This window comes from Pavona decussata, unplaced genomic scaffold (assembly GCF_977016875.1).
Source record: "Pavona decussata unplaced genomic scaffold, jaPavDecu1.1 SCAFFOLD_37, whole genome shotgun sequence".
Taxonomy (NCBI): domain Eukaryota; kingdom Metazoa; phylum Cnidaria; class Anthozoa; order Scleractinia; family Agariciidae; genus Pavona; species Pavona decussata.
In genome coordinates, this window is record NW_028145459.1 from 442300 (window position 1) to 468579 (window position 26280).

At 40.6% G+C, this 26280-nt stretch overlaps 1 protein-coding gene and 1 pseudogene across 1 annotated transcript; both read left to right on the forward strand.

Moving 5' to 3' along the window:
- The first annotated feature begins 99 nt into the window (after positions 1–99).
- On the forward strand, positions 100–23492 carry LOC146483878 (uncharacterized). The gene is made up of 19 exons (XM_085105178.1): positions 100–1195; positions 4261–4766; positions 5880–6236; positions 7065–7503; positions 7969–8276; positions 8866–9579; positions 10081–10359; positions 10598–10688; positions 10973–11407; positions 12031–12259; positions 12711–12852; positions 13412–13531; positions 13643–13735; positions 14164–14346; positions 15921–16587; positions 16794–16996; positions 17579–17780; positions 18830–18984; positions 19660–23492. The coding sequence occupies exons 1-19, from the start codon at positions 367–369 to the stop codon at positions 22720–22722; spliced, it is 9015 nt and encodes a 3004-aa protein (XP_084961304.1). The 5' UTR covers positions 100–366; the 3' UTR covers positions 22723–23492.
- On the forward strand, positions 23385–25793 carry LOC146483879 (uncharacterized; annotated as a pseudogene).
- The last annotated feature ends 487 nt before the right edge of the window (positions 25794–26280 follow it).

Sequence of the window (26280 nt, forward strand, 5' to 3'; positions counted from 1 at the left end):
ATTTCAACTGAGGGGAGACTAGGAACAAGAGTTTGGAACGCCTGGTCAAAGTTGTGTTTTCTCGGAAATCAGGACCCCCACAAATGAAAGTTCTTGGGAATTCTAGAACAAACAATGAAGTATTTTCATTGGTTCATGAACTAAACAAGGAAATAGGTTATGTTAATGTTGATAAATTTGTTCGGAATATTTAGATTTTGCACCGTTATTTAGTGCTATCGGACACTCGCTCACTGGGCATGTAAGCACACTGGCGTTGTCAAAAGCCAAATTTTAGACAAACTCGTTTTGTAAGGGTTTGCCGGCGGGATTGTTGTTGTGGAGTCATGGAAATTCGTTCAATTTTATAATAGATTTCCTTAAATAATGGCAAGTAGCTCCATCTTAAAATCACTCTCAGCCGCTGAACTAGCCGCTCTGAAGAAGCAGGTCGGCGAGTTGCTACAGTCTTGCGATGGACATCGTATGGATCTTAGCCGTTTTAAAAAAGAGTACAAGGACGTTTATCGGAAGGATTTTGAGCGACAGTATGGCAGTCTGAAATCAAAGAAGCTCAAAGACGTGATGACCGAATTGGATGATGTGGTCACTCTGGAAGAAAATGAAAATGGTTTCACCATTGTCTTGAAAGTGACGGATGAATCAAGAAATAAGCAAGTGAACAAGAAATTGGGTTCAACAGGAAACCGTGCTGGAATATTGGATTCGAGGTCTCAGCAGGTTAATGCAGGTCCCCAGCTACCATCAAGTCCGTCGATGGCATCACCTGTTGACAAAACATTGCCTGTTGTCCCAGGTTCAAATTTGGAAACATTGGTGCCGGTGGATACCAAAACTTCCAAGGACGGCAATTCTTTGGTTTCCTCGCACAAAAAGATTAGTGATCGTGTGATGTTGAAAGCACAAAGGCGGTCCAAAAAGGCCAGTGGAACAGGTGCAAAAGAAGTAAATGCTGGTGATTTCACCTCTCCTGCAGCACTAGGAGACCAAGATGTTCCTGTGCTAGTTCAGGAAAGCTTATTGAATTCTGCAAAGGTTAAGAACATTAAACCGGCAGCAGATAATTATGAAGGAACTAAAGAGAATGCTGCAAGTGTTGGCAGCCCTCAGAAACAGCCTCTGTCACCTTCTGCTGCTTGTCGTGTTGTTTCAAATCTTCTACCGCTGTCACCTCCACCTCCATTACAAACAACAGGTACTATAAGTGTAAAATGTCAGCTGTATGAAAGTAAACTGGTTGAAATTTGCTTTTAAAATAGGTAAAAGTTAAATTAGTATTTTCTTTGTTCAAAAGTAAATATAAATTAATCCTAGTGTACATTTTATTTTATCACTAACTGCATGGCTCACATTATTTTGATTAAATTTGGTTAATTTCTACATATGAGCCTTCTGAATTTGTGGTGTGTAGGGGTATAGTTATATTTTCTTGAACTATCCATTGTCAGAAGATTATACATAATTTTAGAGCAGTGACAAAATTCCTATTACTGCATAGAGGGTCCTAAAGGGGGAGTACCACTCCCATTTCCCAGCCCATTTTTTTTTCAAATCCCACCTCCCAGTGTTCAAATCCCATATCCCACTAGAAGAATTCAGAGAAAATCCCAGTGTTATACACACCAGCTCTTTTCTCTTCGCATCCACAAAATTACGGCTTCTAAATATGACCCAACACTAAGTTTAACTCACCAAGAAAATTCATTCCAGTTCTATGGAAAGCATTGCCTACAAACCCATGGTACAGCCATGGGTACAAAAATAGCAGTCGCCTTTGCCAATATCTTCATGGCTGTGGTTGCAATGGAGATTTTAAATCAAAGTGCATTAAAACCACTCATTTGAAAATGATATATAGATGACAGAAATTTTCTGCTGGACTTAAAACAGAGAGGAGATAAAGCAGTTCATCGAGCAAGCAAACAAACACCAGGTGCCCACAATTAAATTTACGGCTGAAATTTCAGAAACAGAAGCAACATTTCTGAATACAAACGTTTATAAAGGCAAAAGATTCAGAAGCAATTCAGTTCTTGATGTGTGTATGCACTTCAAATCTACTGAAACATTTTAATATACGCACTTCTCTTCGTGCCACCCACCAGAGGTAAAAAAAGGCTTCATCAAAAGCGAGGCTCTGAGACTTCTCAGAACAAACTCTTCTCAAAAAATGTTTGAAGAACAAAATAATTCTTAATCTTAAATTGCGTCTACGGGAGAGAGGTTATCCCAAGAACCTTGTTCAAGGGACCCTCACAGAAGTGCAATTTGAAAACAGAAACTGGCCGTCCTTCAAAAACCAAAGGAGTTCAACAAACAAATTTTGCCTTTCGTTACCCAATAACACCCAGCAGTGCCAAAATTAAAACAAATCCTCATGAAAGCCTGGCATTTAATAGAGCAACAACCATTGCTCAAAGAAATCTACAAAGACCTGCCCCTCATATGTTACAAAAGAGGGCGGTCAATCAAAGATATACTCGTGCGAGCCAAATGATAAAAAAAGGCTAAAACACGGGCTAGCAAGTCGTGCAGGCCTGTCACTCTTCTACAATGTAAAACACTTCAAAAGCAAAATCTGCAAATCCTCTTAGTCTAATCTATTCCTCAATGCCACACTTTCTACGAATATTATTCTCCGTCTAGATCTGGGTTGTTGAACAATCCAATGGTAATTCCAGTTTACAGTTCTCGCTGTGTATAACAACATTTTGAGTAGAAAAGTACTTAACTTCCACGACAACAGTGCAAGTCTTGCAGGACAATTCTGCTCGCGCCGTTGCTCCCGCCATGTTGTTTGTATTATAGAAATATGCATTAATGAAAGTAACTGCTTAAGTTGCGTACTAACTGCGAGGATCTTTCTTCTATTTGAGAAATATGCATGCTGTGTAGACCTTTCGCTCTGCACACACCGCTGTACACAAATATTGTTGACCGTAAATTGATCAGGGGAAAATATAACGTGCGGACGCTGGTTAAACACGCAAAAAATTGCACGAACAAGGTGTTTGAACACTTTTTTGACTTTTCTCAATCCCAGGAAATAGGTGATGTTTGGACTGGTCATGAATACAAAATATTTGTCCCATTCCCATTTTTGACATTTTTTTCCCATTCTCAGTGACCAAATCCCACTCCCAGTGACTTAAATCCCATTTTCCCAGGGCAAAAACAGGCCAATCCCAGTTCCCATTTTACCCCTTCTGGACCCTCTGCATGTATAGCTGTCAGACACTGCAATATTTTTACATGATGTGCACACCGAGTGCACTGTTGAATTATTGTACAGTAATTATACAAGAACCCACAAGAAGTATTTTCTGCACTTCTGTTATGTTCTTGAAAATTCTCAAATGCTTGCAGTCTACTCAGCAAAGCACAAATAACAATAGTTTTTGTTTATGACAGAAATGTCACATCAAATATTAATGGCTGCATGCAAACTTGCAGGCTGCTGATAGAACCAATGCCAGATAATTCTGTAAACTCTCCTCTTTTTCGTAAACATCTATTAGTTAGTGGCTTTCATTCTGGGAGGCCAAGACTCTCAGTAGCTCTCCAATTTTTCCATGGGCATATTTCGACATGACAATTTTCATAGGACATATTGCCCTGGCAACCATGTTTAGACAGTTATGTCAACCAAAATGTTGAGATTGTGCATCGAAAATTGACTATTTGTTAAGTTCTTTGGTATGTTTATTTTTCTAACCAATTTTGGTAATTCATTTTTGATACATTTTGTTCAATCAAAGTGATTTTCTCGAGTTCAAAAAATCCCAGACAGTGGATCTCATATACATGTATCCTGTTTAGGAAGTGTTTCAGCGTTTCAGTGAAAGTTATTGGGACGAGAGAGAAAAAAACTGGAGGAAGGGGGGAGGATATATGGTTGTCCTCCTTTCCCCCTCACTCACTCACTCACTCACTCACTCACTCACTCACTCCTCTTTCCTCCCACTCGTCTGTTCTTTTGCTCTTGTCCCAACATCCGTGCGGTCAAAAGGCGTGAAACACTTGATCCAATATGATGAATGTCACATGACGTCATCATCAACACCTGATCACCTCATCATGTAGAGGACTCAAATGCCTAGCTGTTGCTCATAAAATGAGGATGAAATATTGTAACCGAGAAAAAAAAAGCCAAGATGAGGGGCTGCACTCTCCCCCCCCTCCCCTCCCTTGTAGCAAAGTGACAAAATGACTTTACTTGTAATCAGAGAGTTAATGTGGCAGCCATTATTTGCTTTTCAGGTATTGGTCGACAAATAACAGGAGCAGGCCAACTTGCACAAGGTAGACCTTCTTTACAGGAAATTATGCATCAACAAGAACAAGAACAAAAGCTTGCAAGTGAAGGTCTTCTTTGTTCACCTATTGGTTACGAAAAGTTACTGAAAGATGTGCAAGAAACACCTAGTCCAGTGAAAAGAACACCAGTCCAATCTTCTCCAGAGCTTAAAGCTGCCCGTGTTCGAGAAATTGGCACACCTGGTCCTTTTGAAAAGTCGTTTAACAACGCCCAGCAAATAATGAGTACGGTGAAAACTAAGCCTTCCAAACAAGTCACCCTACTTGAAGTTAATCGAGCAGCAGAAGAGATCATCACCTCTATGTCGGAAGAGGGGGAATTTGTTTCTCTTGAGAAGGTTAAAGCGAAAGTCTGTAAGCAATTTGGAAGGTCGAGCCTCAATGCATTGGGATTTAAAAGAGATAAAGATATTCCTGCTCTGCACGAGCTCACTTTGTTGCAGAATAAAGTAAGTAACTGCGCAACATTTTTATTCCAGTGTAAAGTTAATGACTAATGTGCGAGGTTTTTGGTTATAATTATCTAAGATGAACATTTAGCGGAAACGTAAGAGGCAGCGTTTTGTCATCCTGGAATCGTTTGCAAGTATAAATGGCATAGGTAAACTAATAATCATGGAAAGAATCCAAGGTGGGTCTTAAATAGCGCGTTAATAACAATTAGAAGCGAAAGAAAAAGTATACTCATGACAAAATCCAACAGAAAACTTATTAGGAAGCTTCCGGTCGCTTAACGTGGTTTTCAGAAAAGTCCTATAAAGATTAAATAATTTTATTAAAAAGGTTAAAAAATACAATATACCTTTCCACATGGGTATACTTTTTGTTTCGCTTTTTAATTGTTAGTGACACACTATTTATTATAAGATCTACCTTCTATGCAGATTATAACTTCTATGAAATATAACTTGTTTCCAACTTAGGACTTTTGTCATTTGTTGTCTAAATATTTTGACACAATGAACATACTTGGAGTATCTTTCGTTCGATTGACTGTATTACGGAATAAGAATAAGCGGAATAGCTGTTAGATTACTCTTTTAAAGTAAATTTGGGGAAACGTTTCTGCAAAATTTCACAGATACACGAGAATTTAAGAGCTATTTTGTACTTAAGTAACTCCATAAACCTCTTGCGAGGGATTTTTTGTTATCATGGTATACATTCCTATTCCGGAATAGGGTCAATCGAGCGCACCCTAAGTTAAACCAGACGCAATTTTTGGCAAAGCATTGAGCAACCTGAAAAGGGATAAAAATTAATATAAAGAGTACTAGACCCTTGGAATTTTAATTTGAGGGCAAGAGCTCGATGATAAAGAATTTCGTGGGAAATTGGACGGCCAAATTTTCGAATTGTTCTGTTCCGGAAAGGTAACTGAAGTATCGCACAAGAAAATTAAAAAAAACCTCGACTGGAAACTTGAAGCGTGCCAGCCGACAAGAAGTAGACATGAAATTCTCATGCTAGCCGTCACTCAACCGACCGCTGTGACATTAGCCAAAGACAAGCTAATATTAGGAACTCTAACTTTCTTATTCTAACTCAATCGTTTCGTGCAGGTGAGCTTGTTTGTGCACGCTTACGTCATGTGCAACAGCATCGCTACTCTGTATGAACTTGGCCAGAGCCTGGCAGATTTGCAATCCAAACAAGACTTTGAAGACCTGAAGCTGGGTTCCCTGATACAGCAGCCCGTGGTTTATGACATGTTCAAAGCTCCCTCGAGCCTCCCCTCCCTACCTCGTATAACCACCATTCAGATTCTAAAGCATTTGGAGAAGTACATGACTAAAGAGGACTTGTGGCGCACGAAAGTGGACTTGCAGAAATTCCTGGAGTATCTTTGTGAAGAGTACGATTGCGAAACACCGTATGAGCTGGGGGTCCGCATTCAAAGTGTTGGATTGGCAATTTCGGTTTGTTAAATACGTTTTCTTCATTTCTATCTTCCTATCCTTTATGAAGCTGATCTTAGTTACGTCTCGTTCAAGAGGCCAACGGAAGATAGTTCGTCTAGACACATAATACGTCTTGTGCCTGTCTTTATACTAGAGGCGCACAACCAGACGAACAACAAATGTTTTCCCAAGTTCGTCCAGACGGATAATGCGTCCTCTAATATAAAAACGGCCAATGTGTTGACGAGGAAAGTTCAAGTTCAAGTTTATTTAAAAATGCCAACAAAATTCAAAGACAACACTAACCGCAAGTAGCTAGAGCTAATCTAGGCGGGTAGTGAGAAGACCAATTTACAAGAATTAATTACAGTTTACAGAAATCTATATACAATTTGTCAGTGAGCCATACAATCATTGAAAAAAGAAAGAAAAGAAAATAAGTGAACATACGAAGGAAAGAAATATAAATTGCTATACTCTAAATAGATTGATTTAATTACAATCATGTTGTAACTTTCAGTCTTGAAAACTCAGAGATAAGAGTAGGAATGCCAACACACTCATACTTTTTTTATTAAAATATGGAATAACGGGTCTTGTATTTTCCTCTTAAAGCTGTGCGTGGGTAATTTTCGAAGTTCTAAGGGAATACTGTTCCATATTTTAGCCCCAAGTCGAGAAAAAGATTTAAATTGTTGGTTTAGTCTCGAATATTTAATGTGGTAGTGTTACCAGTTGAGGAGAATCTCGTATTATAATTATAGATCTTGTATTTTATATCTTGTAATTTTACGTTGTTGTTTATTAGAAATACGAAAACTTACATGTCTTTTACGTGCTTGTTAGGTAATCAAAAAAGCCAAAAAGTCTGAAAGTGAGCGATGGAAAGCTGCCAGAGAACAAGTCTCGAATGACATGGATGAAGAAGTTCAAAGACATCTCCGAAAAATAAAGAAAGATCTTTTGGGACAAGAACTCGGTGATCTGAGGAGCTGTGTAATGAAAGTCCTGGATGCCTCTCCTGTGGATGCAATAAAAGAGATATTTAATTGCTGCCTGGAGTTGTTTGAAGGCAAGCGACAGAAAGCGATTACAACCTTTTTTACTTCTGTGATCGAGGATGTTCGTGGTAGGCGTTTTTTTCAACTGGCCCTTTACATGAGTTGCAAACGCCTTATTGGAGATGCGCTGGACCAATTGGTTAAAGATGAAGTTGAGAAACAAGTCGCTAGCAACATGAAAGACATCCGGGAAACAGAAACACGGCCGGTCATACCCAGTGAAGGTTTGTTTTCTTTCACACGATGGAATTGGTAATTTGTAAGTCAACCAGTTTTTTGGTTTAATTCTCAGACAAAAGTAGTTGTTCCCTGGAATGTTAATAGCCTATCTCAAACAGATAATAAGACATTGAAACGAACGACTATAAGAACGAAGGATTTTACGATCCTTGTAGCTGCTTTCGTTCATACATTCTGAAGCCTTTTTTGCAGCACAAAACCGTGTAATACCACAGTTTTACGTTTTGTTAAGTAGGTGGGCATCAACTTTTTCGGTAATCCAACCGGCCACCACTTCTACGTTTAGCAGACAGAGAATCCCCTTCTATTATTATTTTGTAACCTAACAGGGCTGTTGCATCAATGTTTAAAAGTTCTTTTCAAAAATTATAAACAGTCCTTTCAAACAAGAGGTATTATCTGTTTTGGTTTTCTTTAACTGAGTATTATTTCTCTTCCTCTACATGCAGGTATAATTGTTGAAGAAGTGAAAGCATGGCTGGCAAACGCAGATAATATCGATCTTGAGCGACTAGCAACCATCGAAGAAAATGTCATGAGCAAATTTCCGGATTTTAACCATTTTGAAGAATTCGGTTACGGTTCCTTTTTGAGATTCTTGACGTCTCCGCGACATAAAGAACTTCTCGTCACTATTGAGCAAGTTGGTGGACTGGCCATGTCACAGTCAAGGGGAACAGGAAGAAAGATTGGCCATCAGGTCTCTTTGAATAGCGTACTGGATTTTATATCGCAGTGTGGAACACAGAGCTCCGCTGTAAGTCAATTTTACTGATTAAAATACCGTAAATCACCACGTTTTAATTGCCAGAATGCAAACTTTGTGAACTGGCGGCCAAATGATAAACAGCCTAATAGCGAGTTAGCGGTTGTTCGAAACAAACAAACAAACAAACAAAAAATCCTAGCTCACCCCAGTTGAACTCCAAACTCTCGGACGTTCTGTAACTGAGCTATGTGAGACTCATACGGGGGGAAACGCCACTTAATGTATAAAGTAGTTGTTTTATTATTGCTATTTTAAAAATAAAATCTCGAATACTCCTGGGGTAAGATTTGTCAACGAACATATATGGGAAGAAAGTGCTGACAGAAAATGATGACTTAACGGTTGTTGCCTTAAGGTATTATTCTGATGTTTCAGTTAGTTTACTTTAGAGAATATAACAGCTAAGTTTTTAACTACTTTTCCGCTTGGATTACAAAACAACGACCAGCCGTTTTAGAGCGCCAAACATTTATGGACATCTCGTCTTGACTTTATGTGCTAATTTTTCTCGTCCATTTAGCCTAGAGCCACTGTTGAATGTCAAAGTTTTAATCATGTCATTGTTCTTTTTATTAAGGAGATCATTGAACAGAATCTTTGCGTGTACTATGGCATCAAGAAAGTAACAGATCTCGGATATGGTTCCTGTACAAACCTCTTGAAAAAAGCAGAAGACCACAAGAAGAAAATGGCGAGATTAAACACACCTTCTGTAGTCTATGAAGCCGCCCTTGTGCGCCTCGAACCTAATACAAAAGATTCAGGAAACGGTACAGTAGAAGCGCACAGTGGTGGTGTTCTTGGTTACATGAGCAAAGAAGATGCAATAGCTGCAATACAAAGTACTCCGCTTCTTGAGGATGTGACCCGCTGGACTCACTGGGATGAAGTGTTTGGAGGTGACGTGTCCCGACTCGGTGACTTAAAATCGTTTTTAGAAAACGAGGGAATACTCATTAATGCTGGAAAATCATCTCCTGGAACCCACGGCTCTTTGGTTGTAATGGAAACTTCACCGGGAGTTCTCTTACGGGTCACTACCAAGACATCTCCTGAAATCTTCAAAGAGTGCGCATGTCGCGGTGATGTTGTTGGCGCCGCTGGTCATCTGGTTTCCATGGTGATGTTGAATGGTAGTGTTGCTAACACTCCTGTAGCCCTGTTGGCCAATCACGTGCAGTCTTCCTTAGCATCCATGGCAGCCCAGGATGGTTGTGACCACCGTTCCCATTTTATTCTTGAGTGTTTGGTTCGCATGCCGCGCAAACTGGCACAAGCTGTCGGAACAAAGGTATGGCTGGCTGGAAGTGTTATATACTTGTACTTGAATCTTTAGGCCAAGAAACTTATTATTAAGGGAGGGGGTCAAGATTTTCATATAAAATCATATTGTCAGCGTAAAATTAAAAGGGCATGTGTCACTCAGTACCTAGGAGAAGAAAAAAATCTGGGCTTTTCCCCAAAAGAGTTAATAGGTGTTTTTCTCAGATAATAGTGTTGTGGAGGTTAGTAATTGTATTACTAACGTCCACAGCACCATTTTCAAGTGAGTAACGTTGATGAGAGACTAGGGAAAGAGAAGTTTTTCATTGCTTCTAACAAAGTTCCATAATTTGTTGGTGGTAGATGAGCAGAACAAAATCGTGACTCGGTGGGAAAAACAGTGCTGACGACTTCTTCGTTTCCTACTAATTCAGAATTTTTCGATCGCTTGACAAGGAAATGTAACTGCAAAATAAGCAAACACAAAGCATTCAACTCCATATCCTGTGTTAATCTACTTTCTCGGCAGGTTTTCTTTGAGCCGCTAAAGAAGCTTGTTGGATCGACCGAGGCCCCCTCGCTTCTGTTATCAAGCTGCTCGACCCAGTTTCAGCGCAGCCGGCTTCATCAGCTGGGGTTCTCTCTTGGAATAAGTCAGTGGATTGAAGATTATAAGAGTCGGGTGTTAAGCCGCCAGCAGGAAGATTTGGGGTTGAAACTTGGAGTGGATCAAAATGAATTGCAAAAGAGACCTATTGCTGTAGTCAGGCCCGTGCCATTTTCCAACAAACAGATTGAAAAATCAGAGGTCAGTAGTAATCAAGATCAAATTCAATTCAGCGATTTAACGAGAATGCTAACTGCTAAGCTGTACCTCCAGCATAACAAGGTCACTAAACAAGGGCAAAAATGAGTTCCCCTCATGCGTAAAAATGCAGCAGCTGTAGGTGAAGGGGGGATGGTGAAGGAAGGGAGTGTCAAACAAGGAGATTAAACGGCACTGGTCCCTCACAACACTTATTTCTTTAATATGTCCACCGTTTCAGGAAAATGTAACCACACTGGAAGACGACATGGCAATCTCACTGAGTGAGGAAAGCGTTAAAGAAGATGATGAGGGTGATGGTGAAGAAGAAGGTATACATGAGGACTCATCACCTGTATCACTCATTAATTGACTATTTCATTCTTAGCAACCACACACAGTCCTGAAGTAGTTTTTTCACCTTGTGTCCGTGTCTTTAGTTTGTTGATTCGTTCGTTCGTTCATTTGTTCTTTCTTCTGCTTGGTAGAAGGTCGGTGATTTACTTCTCCATTCGTGTTGGTCTTTCTCACTAACACTGTATCTTCCAGTACAAGGATTAACTAATCTAAATCAGTTTGCTCTAGAACTAAAATCAGACTATTCCGATTTTTCCAGCATTTACTTCAGACTCTAACAGCGATCGGGAGGCACAACTCACACCGTTGACGCCTTCGTCTGAACAACAAGAAGAGTGCAGAGCAGTGATCGAGCAGATTCGCCGAGAAGATTTTGGAATCGGACTTGAGCTTGGAGAGGAAGAATCTAAACTTGTCCAGCGACAACGGGAGCGAGAAGGACGTGGCTTACACCGCTTGTCTACTGAGCTGTACTCGAGGGACACCCACTTTGTGCTGGAGCTCGTGCAGAATGCGGATGATAACTCCTATCCCGTGGAGGACTCTGGTGCAGGATTCCCGTCCCTTGTTTTTGTCCTTGAGAGAGACAAGATCGTGGTGCTAAATAACGAAGTTGGATTCATGGAGAAGAATATCCGAGCATTGTGTGACGTTGGCAGAAGTACTAAAGGGGCACACCGTTATGGATACATTGGTTTGTTGTTACAAAAGTTGCTCGTAGTCCTCCCAAGTATTGTAATTTTCACAAATCCCAACAACATTTGGCTCAATAGGAAAAGCCGTAGTTAACTAAGGATGAAAAAAAAAAAAACTGTTAAACGGAAGAAGACCATCCCTCTTATCTACACAAAGTTACGCGAAGAAAGCCTGGAAAATTTCAGGCTTGGATGGGGTTCGAACCCACGTTCTATGCGATACCGGTTCAGTGCTCTACTCAGTAAGAGATCAAGCCAACTTGGAGCTGGTCATATTGTGAGTTCGTAAAATACCCTTAGAAGGTGAATAACTGAAAGTAAAAATGTATCAAATATCAGATATTGAATTGCAGATGGAAGAATTGATAAGCAAGATGATGAAGTCACAAAATGTACTGAAAGGCAAATCGTTGTACTTAACCCCAAGTTTGCTTGTTACACCCCTATGAAGTTCAATCCGGAAGAATAGCATTGACTGAATGCTCTAGAGGACTAAAGGTCAACTAAGTTGATCTTTTACTTTGCTTTTTTACTAATACTAGGACTTAAAACAAGAAGAATAAAAATGATACTAAAAGGCAAACGATTTAACAATTAAAACAAGTTCTTAAACCTATTTCAGGCCAAAAAGGTATTGGTTTCAAATCAGTATTCCGAGTTAGTGATTGTCCTGAAGTCCATTCCAATGGTTATCACATTCGTTTTGATGCTAAAAGTGGTCCTATTGGATACATACTGCCACAGTGGATTGAGGAAAGGTGTGAAGAGGAACGAGGATTGGAAGATGGACTTGAAGGCATGGAAGAGGACAACCCCCAAAAGGAAATGGACCCTGGTAGTGAATATGACAGGTACATGTAAGCTGATTTCGTTTTTCTTTGTTTTGTGTATTGTTTTTCTTTTTCTTGTTGTTGTTGTTGTTGTTGTTGTTTTTTTTTTTGGGGGGGGGGGGGGGAGGGGGATAGACATTGAGGTCATAAAGTATTTTTGAAGCGAAAGGTTTTACTCAGAGACCTTGAGCCCGCATTGGTTATAATTAATATAAGGAAAGTTTGGTGCAGTATGGAAGAACATTGGTTTTAAGGCGGATTCGCAAGGGCACGGTAATCTCGGTAATTAGAATTCATGGTTGGCGTGTTTCAGCACCTCCACAACAGATGCATGGTAAAAGTTGGTGTACATTTGCTTTGGGCTTGCTTCATACTGTTTGCATGGGATTTGGGAATTTGTTAACATAACACTTTAATTTACAGAACCGAGCACTCCATGTAACATACATTTATGTTGTTTTCTTGAATTTAGATGGTCGACCCGCATTGTCTTGCCATTAAAAGAAGAACACCAAGGGTTGGAAAAGACTTCACTAGCCGCCAGGTTTCGTGATGTCCATCCATCGCTGCTGCTGTTCCTTCATCGCCTAAGAGCTATCAGTATACATGACACGGTGAGGCTCTTTCTAAGCAACGATAATAACCAGACCATATGTTACGTGCTTTAGATGCTAACTTGGCAACAAAAGTACAAAGAAACTTATCGCAGTTGGTCATTGACAGGTTGCAATATATCTGGATGTAGCCTTGAAAGCGGTGTTACACCAGGAAGGGTCCGTCCATCATCATTGTCTCAATAGACCCTCAATACACTGAGAACTGGGATACAGTTTACATGGACATTTTCCGGGCTCAGATAACGAACCCTCTGCCAAACGATTCCATCATTTCCTGCTAAAGCAAACAAGCCACATAGGTTCGTTTTCGTGGAGCATTTATCTCAATGATGCCGTGTGGCAAAATGTCCGATAAATTAATGTTGAGTTGCAAAGTAACGCCTTTCGGAGTAAATCCGGAACCAGAAAACAGTAAAAAGCAATCACCTTTGCTCAAACATTTCTTGCATAATTTTTTTGCACTTCAAAGCACCGTATTTTTGTTTGTTTGTCTGTTTATCTGCGCAGGAACAGATTGCTAGCTGCAATGCTCGTTATCTTCACATTGTTTCCTTAGGTAAACAATATTCAGCGTGATATGATCAGAAAAGACTTGGGAGATAATATCATGGAGGTTTGTCACACTAATGGTACTGACCGCTGGCTGGTGATCAAAAAAGAGTTGGATGCGTCAAATGTAAGACATGCCACTTGTTGATGAATTGTTTTGCTTTGTTTGTTTTTTGCAATGCTGTAATTGTTTTTCAAACATTCGACTGCTTAAGACGATTTCTCGTTGTTTCTTTAGATAAAAGAAGATGTAGCAATGACGGAGTTGGCTTTAGCTTTCCCGTTGATCAGTGACTTAAACCAAGATAGGAGTTTAGGAAGTAGGCATCAGGTGAGTTTACACGTTCTGTCTGTTTTAATTCGACAACTTTAAGAGGCTATGAGAGCTAACCTACTTTTACTGGCAAGTGGAGCACAACGTCTCAGCTGTGAAGTTAAAATTCCTCAAGAAACTTGGGTGCGGAGATCGAGCTCAGCTGACGTGTCGTCTTATCCGATGGATAAATTACTCCTGATTTTTTTTCGTGAATGTGGGCGAGTGGTCATAAATTGAGAGTTTGAATCTGTTCGCAAAGAGAGTGTCTTGATTTGCTGTGGTTCAATTTTTTTTTTTTTTGGGGGGGGGGGGGGGGTGGTTGATGAGATGGTGATGAATACCGCACAAAGGAAACTAAAAATTTAACTGATTTGAGAAATTTTAAACTACAATATTTCAACCACAACATATTTCTTACCATTAAGTTGATTCTCTCTCTACAGAACTTACCTCAGCAAAATGTGTTCGCCTATCTTCCACTTAGAAGTTATGGGTTTCGATTCATTATTCAAGGTGACTTTGAGGTTCCTTCATCAAGAGAGGATGTAGATAGCGACAAGTCATGGAACCAGTGGCTCAGAGAAGAGATTCCTCAACTCTTCGTTGACGCTCTGTCTGTCTTTATGGTTTGTTGTTACATCATTTCTTGTCTATTTTCTAGCCTGTTCCAGGCTCCTAGAGAGACGCGCGAAGGAGAGGGCGAGGGGACGAAAACGAGGGTGAACTCGTCCCCTCGCCGTCTCCTTCTCGCGTCTCTCTAGGAGCCTGGAACAGGCTAGTCTATTTCTAAATATTTATTCCAGTGATTTGTACTTGCCTCACTGAAGGTGTTTTTGTGACCATCACAACTCTATTTACAGCCCATAAACATTTTGTTGTTCATTTTTCATCACGCGTCAATTAAAGGATGTCGACACCCTGCTGGCGAAGCTGAATGACGTACTGCGCATGTTTGTTACGTCACTTACCAGAATCTTTGCACGGATAGGATAGTAGTTAGATAAAATTTATTATTGTGTCAAGAGGGTGTAGCACCCCTTGAAGACAGGGCGCTAACTGGGGACGCAAATGAGCCAAATGTTTTTCCTTTTTGTGCAAAATGTTTACTTGTTCAAACCAAAAGTGAAAAGTTCAAATACACGAACAATTACTTTTGACTTTCTATTCCCTTACATTGTTTTTTGTTCCAATTTGCGGCAGTTAGTTAATTTATTATAACGGTTGCGCTTTATTTGCGTTTTTGTTGCGCAGTTTTAAAGATGTCGAAAACGTAACCCTCCAAAACTAATCGCCAAAACTAAAACTTACAGAGTTTACTCGATGTAATGAACCTTATAGAAAAGCAAGGTAGTATTGTGCCGTACACTCAGACGATCAAGACTTGATACCTCTCATAGTGTGCATTTCTTGTACTAGCCGAGTATCATCAAATATCACGAAATTTTACTAGCCTTCCGTTCGATGTTTGCAGTTCAAAACCCAGTAAACATAAGGGCATTAGGGTACTCAACGCAGGCAGGGAGGCATTAGGGTACTCAACTGCAAACATCGAGCTGAAGATAACCAAATAGTTCATTTAGCTTCCTTGCCTGCACATTATTTTAACTAATAATTAATTTAATTCTATATATAATCTCTACAAGATTGTAAGGACCAACCAAGTTTCTCCGGGATGATTAGCAAACTTACTTTGGTCAGAGACATGGACTTTTCTAATTTATTCTGTAGAAGATAGATCCCCCTTGAAAGGAGTTTTTAGGTCTATGATTTTAGTAGTTATACAATACCATCAATTATTGAATACTTGTTTATTGTAAATAGTAAATTTCAATGTTATGTTTATACATATAAGAAGGCATAAGTCTTATTTTACTTTACAATTTTATTACAGTTATTGTTTATGTATTTTTTATATTATTTACACGACCCCACAAGCTTCATAGCTTAAATACTCATCGTGTCAAAATTAAGATTTTACTTACTTACTTACTTACCATGTACATTGAAAAAAGCACAAATAAAGATTATTATTATTATTAGGTGAGGCAAAAGCCGGAAAAGGCGTCTGCACTCGCAGGATCTAATTGGTTATCTGCTCAAAGTACTTTACAACTATGCAAAAAAAATCCCATGGCAGTTTTCAGCAAACTGATCGGTTATTTTACACATATTCAGAAATAACTTTTTTTCCCCCTTTTAGGAACACCCATCCTTTTCAGGCCTGTCCTTCTTGGCTTCTTACTTTCAATTTGTCCCCCTTGAGGAGGAAATCCTGGATTTCTTTACACCTGTTGCACGGCACATTTTGACACTGCTTCAAGGCAAGCCTTGTATTCCAGTGGCCAAACAAGATACAAACAGCTACGACTGGGTTCTTCCTTGCAAGGCGATTTTCTGCCAAGACCCCTCAACACAAAAACTCATCACTCCCACCTTACTCGAGGAGCACTTGGGTTTGCGTTACCTCCATCCTGACATAACACCAGCGCTAAACCCAACTCTGAGGTCTCGACTCGGAATTGAGACTCTATCAAGCAAACACTTGTTAGAGATCGCAAAAGCAGAAGTCAAGAAGTTCACTGTGGAGACCACCCCAGCGGCTGCGTCTGATGGCGGTGACCGCAGACCGGATGTTGGTAAGATAAGATGGCTGGCTCGGTGGTTGCAGGGTATGTACAGATGCCTTGAGCAAGAGCGGAACAGCAGTCAGGACATTCTGGATTCGATTGGTTCGCTAAGCGTGATTCCTCTGACCGATGGAACGTTTGTGAACTTGAAAGGAGATTCTGTAGATTCTGTTTTCATGCCGTTATCAATGAAGAAGAGCTCCGAGGGACCTGTACCAAAGAAAACGAAAAGTTCTTCGAGTAAGTCACAAAACATTTTACAAGCATTTACAGTTTACTTAGATACTCATCCATTGTGCATTTTATGATGTGTTTTCGAAATGCTAAGTTAAGTCGTTGGCATCCCTTGAATGCTGTTAGGGAGCTTGGGGCTTCATTTTAGCAACTTCGACAGTCTGCGTCAATGATCTTCGCATGTGTAAACTAGTTATTTCTTAACGTTTTAGCTGCAAAATCTCACGAGGAGACGTGTTTCAATGTGCTGGAAAGAGATCTGTCCACTGTGCACCCAGCTCTGTTCTCTTCCCTCGATGACATCGGCCGCTCTCAAGTGGAACAGCTGTTAAGACGCTTGGGAGTCAAAAGCTGGAGCGCCAGAGATCTTATCAACAGTCACATTATTCCCACTTTGAAATTTGACAAGTGGAAGGTACTTAATGCGTAAGCCATGTTCTCAGTAGAACTATATTTTCCGCCGCAACAGTTTTTCGAGCTTCTTTGGACACTACCATTTTTGAACAAAGATTCTAAGTTGGAGAAACATGATGTCTCCGAGAGAAAATTACCTAAGGACTTTGCGTTATGAATACGTTGACCAATGTTGAACAACTTCTCAGTGGTAGTCTATATTTCGGCATCATGATTTCCAGAAGTGACGAACAGAGAGTTTATTCATAGATTGAGCTCTACATTCTGCCAAGGTGCTCGATAGCAAACTTTGTGTTTCCAATTGGTTGATCTTTAAGCGCCTCTGCTAGTGCCCTTTACGGTCAGATTTTGTCATTTTCAGGTCCGCTGTGCATGTTGAATACCAACTGATCGGTAGCAGTAAGCATACGAAACGTGGCATCAACCCGTCGCGAATGTTACTGATGTCGTTCTTGCTGCTGCTGCTCATGTTGTTGTTGTTACATTGTCCCGTTGGTCTTGGTCGTGGCGATGGTGCTATTTGGTTGTTCCGATTGCTTGCTCTATAACTCTTACTAATACACATGGATGTTGTGATTTACAGAACAAGTCAAGTGAAGTACTTAGAAGCTACGTGGTGTACATCCTTAAGCAGCGTCTAAATGATCCTGCCGTGTGCGATATGGACGAACTAAGATCCTGCGTACAGATATTGACCAACAAGGGTGCTTTGAACCCAGTAGAAACCCCGATTCATTTTACACCCAAATATGGAAATGCTATCGACCTTGCCCGTCAACTGTCCAGTAAGCCTTTTATTTCTAACTCTCCGGTTGTGTGTTATTCATACCATGAGCCTTGCATTTTAACTTCCTTGTTCATTTACCAGTTCGTCTCTTAAGGAATCATGCCATTTTCTTTCAGCTGTTGCTGTTCCTTTTAATTTCGCTGTTTTTGTTGGTGTTGTTCACTGTTGGTTTATCGTACAGTCTTGTATCCGTTAACCCTTACTTATTATTTATTTGAAAACAAATAAGCTAACAAATACCTCGTTTACATTTGCTTGGTTAAAGGATGTATGGATGTTTAAGAATTGGTTCATGCTTAGCGTGCGTATATCGAGTTATGGATGCACGCGGGAAGTTTGGAGAGCACGAGAGAAGTGTAAGAGTTGCTCGAGGCGTAGCCGAGAGCAACTCTAGCTTCTTGAGTGCTTTCCAAACTATCCAAGTGCATCCATAACTCGATATACGCACAGCTAAAAGCATGAACTAATTCTTTTATAACATAGTGAAAATAAAGTAAATGATTCCTGGAAAACAGGTTTTGTTCCTGAGTGATTAATTACAACATTCTCTGTACAAAAACAAAAAGGTGAAAGTGGTTTCTCACATCGGTTTAATCTAAACGTTTCATTTAACTTCGGCAAGCTCTTATAAATATACATTTTTATGGTGTTGTCTCTCTGTAAAAAGTTTTTTATAACATAGCGCGCGCATGCTTACCCCATCTGACTTGCATACGTCATCGAATGGACGCACGGCCGTGCGTACGTTGAGAAATGTACCATGATGACGCCAATAGGAATTAGACTAGGATGCACGCGCGCTATGTTATAAAAGAAATTATACATTTGTTTACGAAGCCGGCTTTACAACTAGATTTCATAGCCTTGTAAGCGGTCATAGCTTGCAATTACTTACTATTCTTAAATGGTGTATCAAGTGTATAAATTATAAAAAAAAGCTTAAGGAACGGTGGTATAGATTTGTTCTCCTTCAGCTTTCGTTGAAAGCCGCTTTGTCTTTAATAGACACGGTGCTCTCTAACGTTTTGTTTTCTTCCTTTAATTAAGGTATTTCATGGACCCTTGTTGACGAATCGTACTTGGACTCGTGTACTGGATCAAAAGCTCGTACCGCGGACTGGGAAACTTTCCTTACTGACCTGGGAGTACAGAATTTTCTTGCCATCAAAAGGAAGCAAGTGAAACTTCATCGCAGCAACATGGTGAGTTTTGCATCTCAGAGAGTCAAAAAGAAAAAAAAAGTGTGGTCCATAATATTCGCTTGAGATTTATACTATTTATGTGGCTAAAAAGTTACAAAGATATAAAAAACCAAACGTTTTCGACTTGATTAATATCTTTTTAACTTTTTAGCCTTATAAATAGTATTGTAAAAAAAGTGGTATTAAAAAAATTCAAACATTTCGACTTGCGAAATTAAGAAATGTACGTCACGACGAAACCGCATGAAAAAAAATGCTAGCTTTCATTTGAGTAATAAGTTTAGTATTTTATCCACAGGCTATAAAGCTGCCGAAAGCTGCACTAGATTCTTAGTCAATCATTGTGATGCAGTGCTTTCTTAAGTTTATTTAGTATATAAGTTTCAATGATTAATAAATTACAATGGATACAAATGATTTCAAAGTTACAGTGATTAAAGTACAAGAGATAGTGACTCAAGTGACTCAACTTATAACTGATTTTATTACAAAATATGCGAAAATGTTCGTGTGTATGTGACACATACCGTGTAGAAAATGTGATTTATTTGGCTCGTGGAGAGTGTGCAAGTAAACAAATAATTCCCTCTCAAAGTAGTATGTAAACCATTTGATGTGATTTTTGGACGTTCTAAAATTATGCACTTTTTACTGAACTATTTTTTTACCACTTAGGCTCAGTCTCCTTGGGCTTCCTATGAACGCATTTGGCAAACAACTCCAGATGGTTTGTATGTCATAGATGACTGGTCCTGCGAAGAATTTGAAGAATACCTGGGCAAGATGGCTGCATCAGATGTCACCCATCAGGTTGTATGTGACGAGTCCAAAGTATTGGCGCAGTGCATCGATGAACGGTGGGATAATGAGTACTCGCAGTACGCGGATGGGTCAGTGCATGTGAAAGACACCAATGGCCATATTCTCGGGGACGCTAGGTCGTCATTTTACCTGAATCTTGTTTCCAAGCCATGGCTGTCAACTGGTGTAGGGACAAACCTTTTCATTCCACGAGAACTTTTCATACGGAGTGATTTCGTTTACGGGCTGCTTGAAGATCATGTGAAGTATACTGCTGCAGATTTAAAGAACAGTGCGTTTATTAGCACTTTGCGCATCCGTGAATCACTAAGCGTCGATGGCATGATCAGCGAGATGCAGAAGTGGTCGAATACTCAGTCAGGGAATTGCGTGGAAGGACGTCAATCAAAGGAGTTCACCACATCATTGGCACACATGAGTAAAGTCTACTCTTTCCTTTTTGAACGAATGTCCCATAGTGAAGACGAAAGGAGGAAAATAAGCGAAGCGTTTCGCAACAATGCGCTGATATTTGTCCCTCGTCGCTATCCGGAGTCTTCCTCCTCCAAGCAAATTCACATGGCACACCCATTACCAGGCTCGTTTTACATGGTAAAGGATGTGTGCTGGCGAGACCCAACTGATGTGGCTTCAAGGCTGTTGAAGGATCATGGCAAAATAACCACCAGACACCTACTACAGGGGTATTACCATGGTTACTCGAGGACCCCAGGACAACAAAGCCTTGCCGCTTTCTTCGTTGATCAACTGAAGGTGCACGAAACGCCAAATATAAATGAGTACATTGAGATGGCATCAACTGTTGCTGAGGTTTCTGGTTTTCCCACTCCCTCGTCGTTGGGCGATATGTTGAAAATATTTTCTGTTTTAGGAAAAAAGTGTATCGCATGTGACCACAACGACAGTATACGTGTCGAAGACGAAATCAATCCAAACATGGCTGCCTTTTTAAAGCAATCTCTGGAAGGAGAAGAGAAGAGCATTTTCCCTTCCTTCGGCAAATGGGTGTCACTTTCCGATAAGCCACTTCTAGCTGACGAGAAGTCTCTGGTCAAGATTTTCCAGAATGTGAAGGAGAAGGATTTTCCAGAAGGAGAAGGTAGAATAGAGAAGAAGAAAGGCGTATATTTTCTTGATCTTGGTGATTTATTTCAACAACAGAGGCAACGTTCAACAAGCGTCCAACGGAAACCAGAGCGCGGAAGAGAAGAAATGAAACAAAATGTTTCGCTCTTTCTGAAGATCTGTGAAGTGAAAGCTTTGAGTGAATGCATAACAAAAGAATTCATTGCCAGAGGTGTAGTGCAGTACCAATGTGTCCCTATTCAGAAGTGGTTTCATCAGCTGATGCCACCCGTTCAGCGGTTCCTGCGTTCCAAAAACCCAGCAGTGTATGATGAACTGAGTGATCAGGGATTTGCACAGAAGCTACTTAAGATGCAGTTTGCTTCCGTGGGAAGTTTGGAAACAGTGTATTCGTTAAGTACACACCCCGATATTCGCATCCCAATTGAAGAAAAGTCGGGTGTCGAAACTGTGGGTTCCACCTTCTCTCTGTACGTGGTGCAGAACTGTCTGGATAGCGCCGATGTTTTGAATGCCGAAGTTGTTAAACTGATGCTAGGAGAGAAGAAGCAGGGTTCTTCAGAGCTACACAACTTCTTGGTTGCCATACGAGGTTACAATGGAAGTGATCTTGAGTTCTTTTTGGAAGAGATCCAAGGTCTAGAGCCATTACCTGACGCGGAGGAACTTTGGTGCGTGCCACCTCCCGAAGAGCCTGATGTCGTTGAAGTTGAAGAGGAAGCTCCTTTGGAAGTGACGTCAACTCATAACACCGACATGCCGTTGTCATACAGGGCTGGAGACGAAGGACTTCACTCCTGGCCACCAAAGTCCGCAGCTCAATTTGACAAGACTCGCAAACGTGAAGGAGAACCCAGCGATGATAATACGCTTAAAATGTGGCCACCCCCGGCGCCGCCCGACTCAATGAAGAAATCCCAGCAAGAGGAAGAGCAACGCCAAGGACGACTAACTCAGCGCGATGCCGACGTAGAGAGACCGAAGGAGCATGAAGTTAGAGCGAGGGAAAGCGATGAAAAGGTTGAAGTCGCCCACCAGCAACATCAGCACCCACTACAACCTGTAGTTTTGCCGAGGCCACCAGCAGAGAAAATGGTTGATCAAACTAACGACCAAAAGGATCCAAATTCTACAGCAGTTGAAGGAGTTATAGAAGAAGAGTTACTGAAAGATTACAGTCCCCATGAAAACGAAACCACTGTACGAAATACGGCACATATAAATCCACAGCCTTCACAAATATCTGCTCTTGGAGACGTTGCTATGGTAACTGACCATGGATATCAAGCAAGGCAAATTCCTCCCTCGCACGCCTACCTTTGGTTTGACGGTGGAACACAAGATATCGACTTTGAGGATCTTCTGGTTCACGGTGATATGAAAATCTTAAATCAGATGCCGCCAGACGACAACAGTAATAGAGAAGACATCGGTCGGTGGGGAGAGCAGTGTGTGTTCGAATTTCTTCTCAACCAAGCAAAATTTCCTCCTCCTGGTATGGAAGTAGAAATTATCTGGATGAATGAAAAAGGCAATACAACTCACCCCTACGATTTGGAGATTCGGCAACGTCCCGCTGGTTTGCAAGAAGAAGTGCATTCCAAGACGACGGTGATCACGTACGTTGAGGTCAAGACGACTTCTTCTGACCAGAAGGAAATCTTTGAAATTTCAGTTCCAGAGCTGCAATTTGCGTTGGAAAAGCAGAAGGCTTTCCATCTGTATCGGGTGTTCAATGCTGGTAATCCTAGTTGCCTGCGAATTCGGCGTTTGCAAAATCTAGCTGCCCAGCTTGGAAGGAAGAACGTTAAACTCTGCATGGTGATCTGAGTTTCATCAGCATAACGCCATGTACGCTGTTTTGAAGGTTGAGAATTTACCAATACCAATCAAATAGAATTTTTGTTTTTACTAATTTAAGCAAATTATTTAACAGGTTAGCTAAATGGATAAACGTGCAGTTGTTTTATCAGCATAACGCCATGTACGCTGTTTTGAAGGTTGAGAATTTACCAATACCAATTAAATAGTATTTTTTTTTACCAATGAAAGCAAATCATTTAACAGGTTAGCTAAATGGATAAACATACAGTGGATTTTATTACATTTAGGAAATAAGCAACGAACATTTTAACTAAATTTAGATACCATTAAATACGATAGAATTAGATTCATAAAAAATTTGATACTAAAATTATAATTAAATTAGAAAATTAAATGTCACAAGACTATTTACTTAAACGCGAGCATCTTTTTCTACTGAAATAAAATTCAGAAAGTTCCTGAATTTTATGTTTTGCATTTTCCAAATTTTGTAGACCAGTTTAGATTATTATGCGATTTATGTTTCACATAAATAGGTTTTACCAGTATGTGTTTTTATAAGAAATGTAGATTATCATTTTACATTTCTTAATTTTGTATGGAAATCACGCTATTGTGTTATTTATTTGTAATTTCATATTTGTTGCCAAGCAATTTTCTGAGTATATATGTTAAGTTACCGTGAAGGGTCCAAGCCTTCTAAAAAAGGAAGCTCTGATGTCAAAGTAAAACTAGTTAAATTTGTTAACCATAGAAAATAAAGTACAGTGAAACTGCGCAGTGTTCCGTTGTATATATGTGTGTTGTGTGCTGTTACATTTTATCCTGCAACTTACAACGCAGCAACTGAGTTGCTCCTCGCAACAACGAAAAATTGCGTTGCGAATTACAAGACTACTTTTCTACCCTTCGCAACGTCGCGACATACGTTGCAGCGTGTAACAAGTTTTTTCAATTTGCAACGTAATGTTCTCGCCAACATTTGGTTGTAAATTGAAGAAAACAATTGCCAAGTGTAACAGTGCTCGTATTCTTCGTGCTTTCCTCAAGTGTTTACGAGATGTTTCTTAATTATCTTTAACACAGACAGTAGGAGATAGAAATTCTTTATGGGATTAAGTAATTCATCACTCGAGATACCATCATGTGTGCGTGTCCGTTGCCTTGGCATGAAACTAGCGACGGATTCAAACCCCACTTCGTTGTAAACAGGTTGTTAGTAACCGCATGTAAACCGCTTTCGGTATTTGGCTTGTCTCTCCAAATATCACCGTCTTACGTGATCACATTAATAACTCGGCCACCAAGCTATTCTGCATTATCAATTTAACAAAAGCTTTAGAAACATCTTTTAGCTTTGTACTGGTCATAATTTCATTTCGTTTTCCGATGACCAATGAAGGTTCGTGGCATGGGTACGAACGCGGGAAACAGGTGCCGCCCGCCTGATGTGTCGATTTTCCGCCAAAACTTAATTGCATGCGTTTGTTGACAGATTCGAGTTTTTTTTCCCTCCCTCAATGCCAGCTGTAATAGAATTAGGCTTTTAATAAGATGATAATTTCGTCAGGCCTGCTAGTAGATGTCACTGATCTTCCCCTGGAGTTCTTGGTTGACAGGTATGATTTAAGGGCCGTTTACACGACCGAAAAAATTGGAACGGCTCGGATAAAAAGACGAACGGCTCCGACAAAATTTGACGTGTAAACGGTACTTGACCCGTTCCAGTCTTATCCGTTCCGTTCCTAAAAAGGTCCATAGGCGGCTATGGACCCCTTTCGGAACGGAACCGATAAAAAACTGTTCCGTACCCACATTTTTGTTTTCTTTTCAACGTGTAAACGCTCGACTTTTTTCGGTACCGTTCTGTTACGTTTTTTCTGAGCCCGTAGTACTCCACGTCAGTTGTTTAGCATGCCATTGATCGTCAGAGTAATTGCTGTATGCAAGATCAAACCAAGCGCTTGTTCTTGGACTTTTCCACAAGCTCGGTGCGACTGTGAAGTGCGATACAAGGGTTGTTAATAGGAGAACCGTAAGCCTTGTTTTACTCCTAATTTGGCATTCTCTCTGAAGCATTTCTTTGAAGAATCACTCGCGCTGTCAAACGTGAATTTCGTGTTCTCTTCTTCAGAAGAAACCAGAAAAGTGCTTTTTAATCCATGATAGTCGGAGATACGCACAGTGCACTGTATGTGTACTATGAACAACTAATCGAAGCAGTTTTGTTTAATTATTGCGGGCTCTATCGTTACCGGTCTCGAAGAAAACAACGTGTAAACGGTCTAGTACCCGTTCCAAGGGGCTCTCAAGTACCGTGCCTTTTCCTGTTAGGTACATTACAGAATTTGTACGTGTAAACGGGAGATTTCGTCTGGAACCGGTACTTGTTTCTAACCGAGCCGCTCCGTCTCTTTTAACGTGTAAACGGGCCTTAAGTCTTGCGCGATATCACGGACATAGTGGCTCCGGTGAAATCTCGGTCCATAGTCGTTCGTCCAAACACCCCCTGGTATAAAGAGGAAGCAGGGCAGATTAAAGCGCAGGTGGCGCTCTAGCCGTCTTGTGTCGGAGAGGTTGAGCTGCTTAGAGCAGTATAGTGTTGTGAATACAATGCTATACAAAGCCAGGGAATTCTATTCCTCGGCTATCCAGGGGACGCCCATGACACCAGGCTCCTCTTTTGATCTATGGATAAGCTACTGCAAAGGCAAACTGAGAAGCATTATCCTTCCGCGGACAATGATCAACAACTTGCTAATGCTTTTGCAGAATTTTTCACTGCCGAGATAGAAAGGATTAGTGAGGGGCTTGTACTTAGGAAAAGTGGATTTGTTGACTCCCCTGGTCTGGCTGAACCGGCCTGCCTGTCACGGCTTAGTGAGTTTGATTTGATCAGTGATGAGGATGTCTTGCAACTGATCAGAGGTTCCATTACCAAGCCTTGCAACCATAATGCAAACTTGAGACTCGGCTGTTATCCCGGTTTTCAAAACGGTAATCAATCTGTCGCTGTCGATCTGTCCCTGGATCTATGTCAAAGGATCTTAAGATCGCTTCGTTCCAGCCGCCACTGAACAAACTGAATGCTGACTGTGAGCAATATCTTAACTTCCGCCCGGTGTCCTATTTGGAGTTTCTTTCAAAACTGATAGAGAAGTGTTTACGATCACAAATGACATCTTACCGTCACTGGACAGGGGGGAGAATGTGTACCTATTGTTACTAGACTTGTCAGCGGCATTTGACACAATGAATCATTCTTTGCTACTCTCGCGTTTGGAGAACTCGTTTAGCATCATGGGAACTGTTTTGCAGTGGTTTCATTCATATCTGTTGGACCGATCTCAATTTGTTGAAATCAATGATACAGAATTGTCGGTTAGGGATCTGACTGTGGCCGGGTGTTCCGTGGGGCTCCGTTCTAGGTCCCATATTGTACCTGTTGTACACTGCACCACTTGCTGAGATAATACGAAGTCATGGACTCGACTATTATTTCTATGCTGATGATACTCAGCTCTAAGTATCGTTCAAAGATTGCGATCTTGTAGATGTGGCTGA

Excerpts from the sequence above, each read along its gene's own strand:
- LOC146483878 (XM_085105178.1), top strand. The coding sequence starts at position 367 with ATGGCAAGTAGCTCCATCTTAAAATCACTCTCAGCCGCTGAACTAGCC. Across the intron at positions 6,237-7,064 it reads GTGTTGGATTGGCAATTTCG|GTAATCAAAAAAGCCAAAAA; the intron begins GTTTGTTAAATA and ends CGTGCTTGTTAG. Across the intron at positions 8,277-8,865 it reads GTGGAACACAGAGCTCCGCT|GAGATCATTGAACAGAATCT; the intron begins GTAAGTCAATTT and ends CTTTTTATTAAG.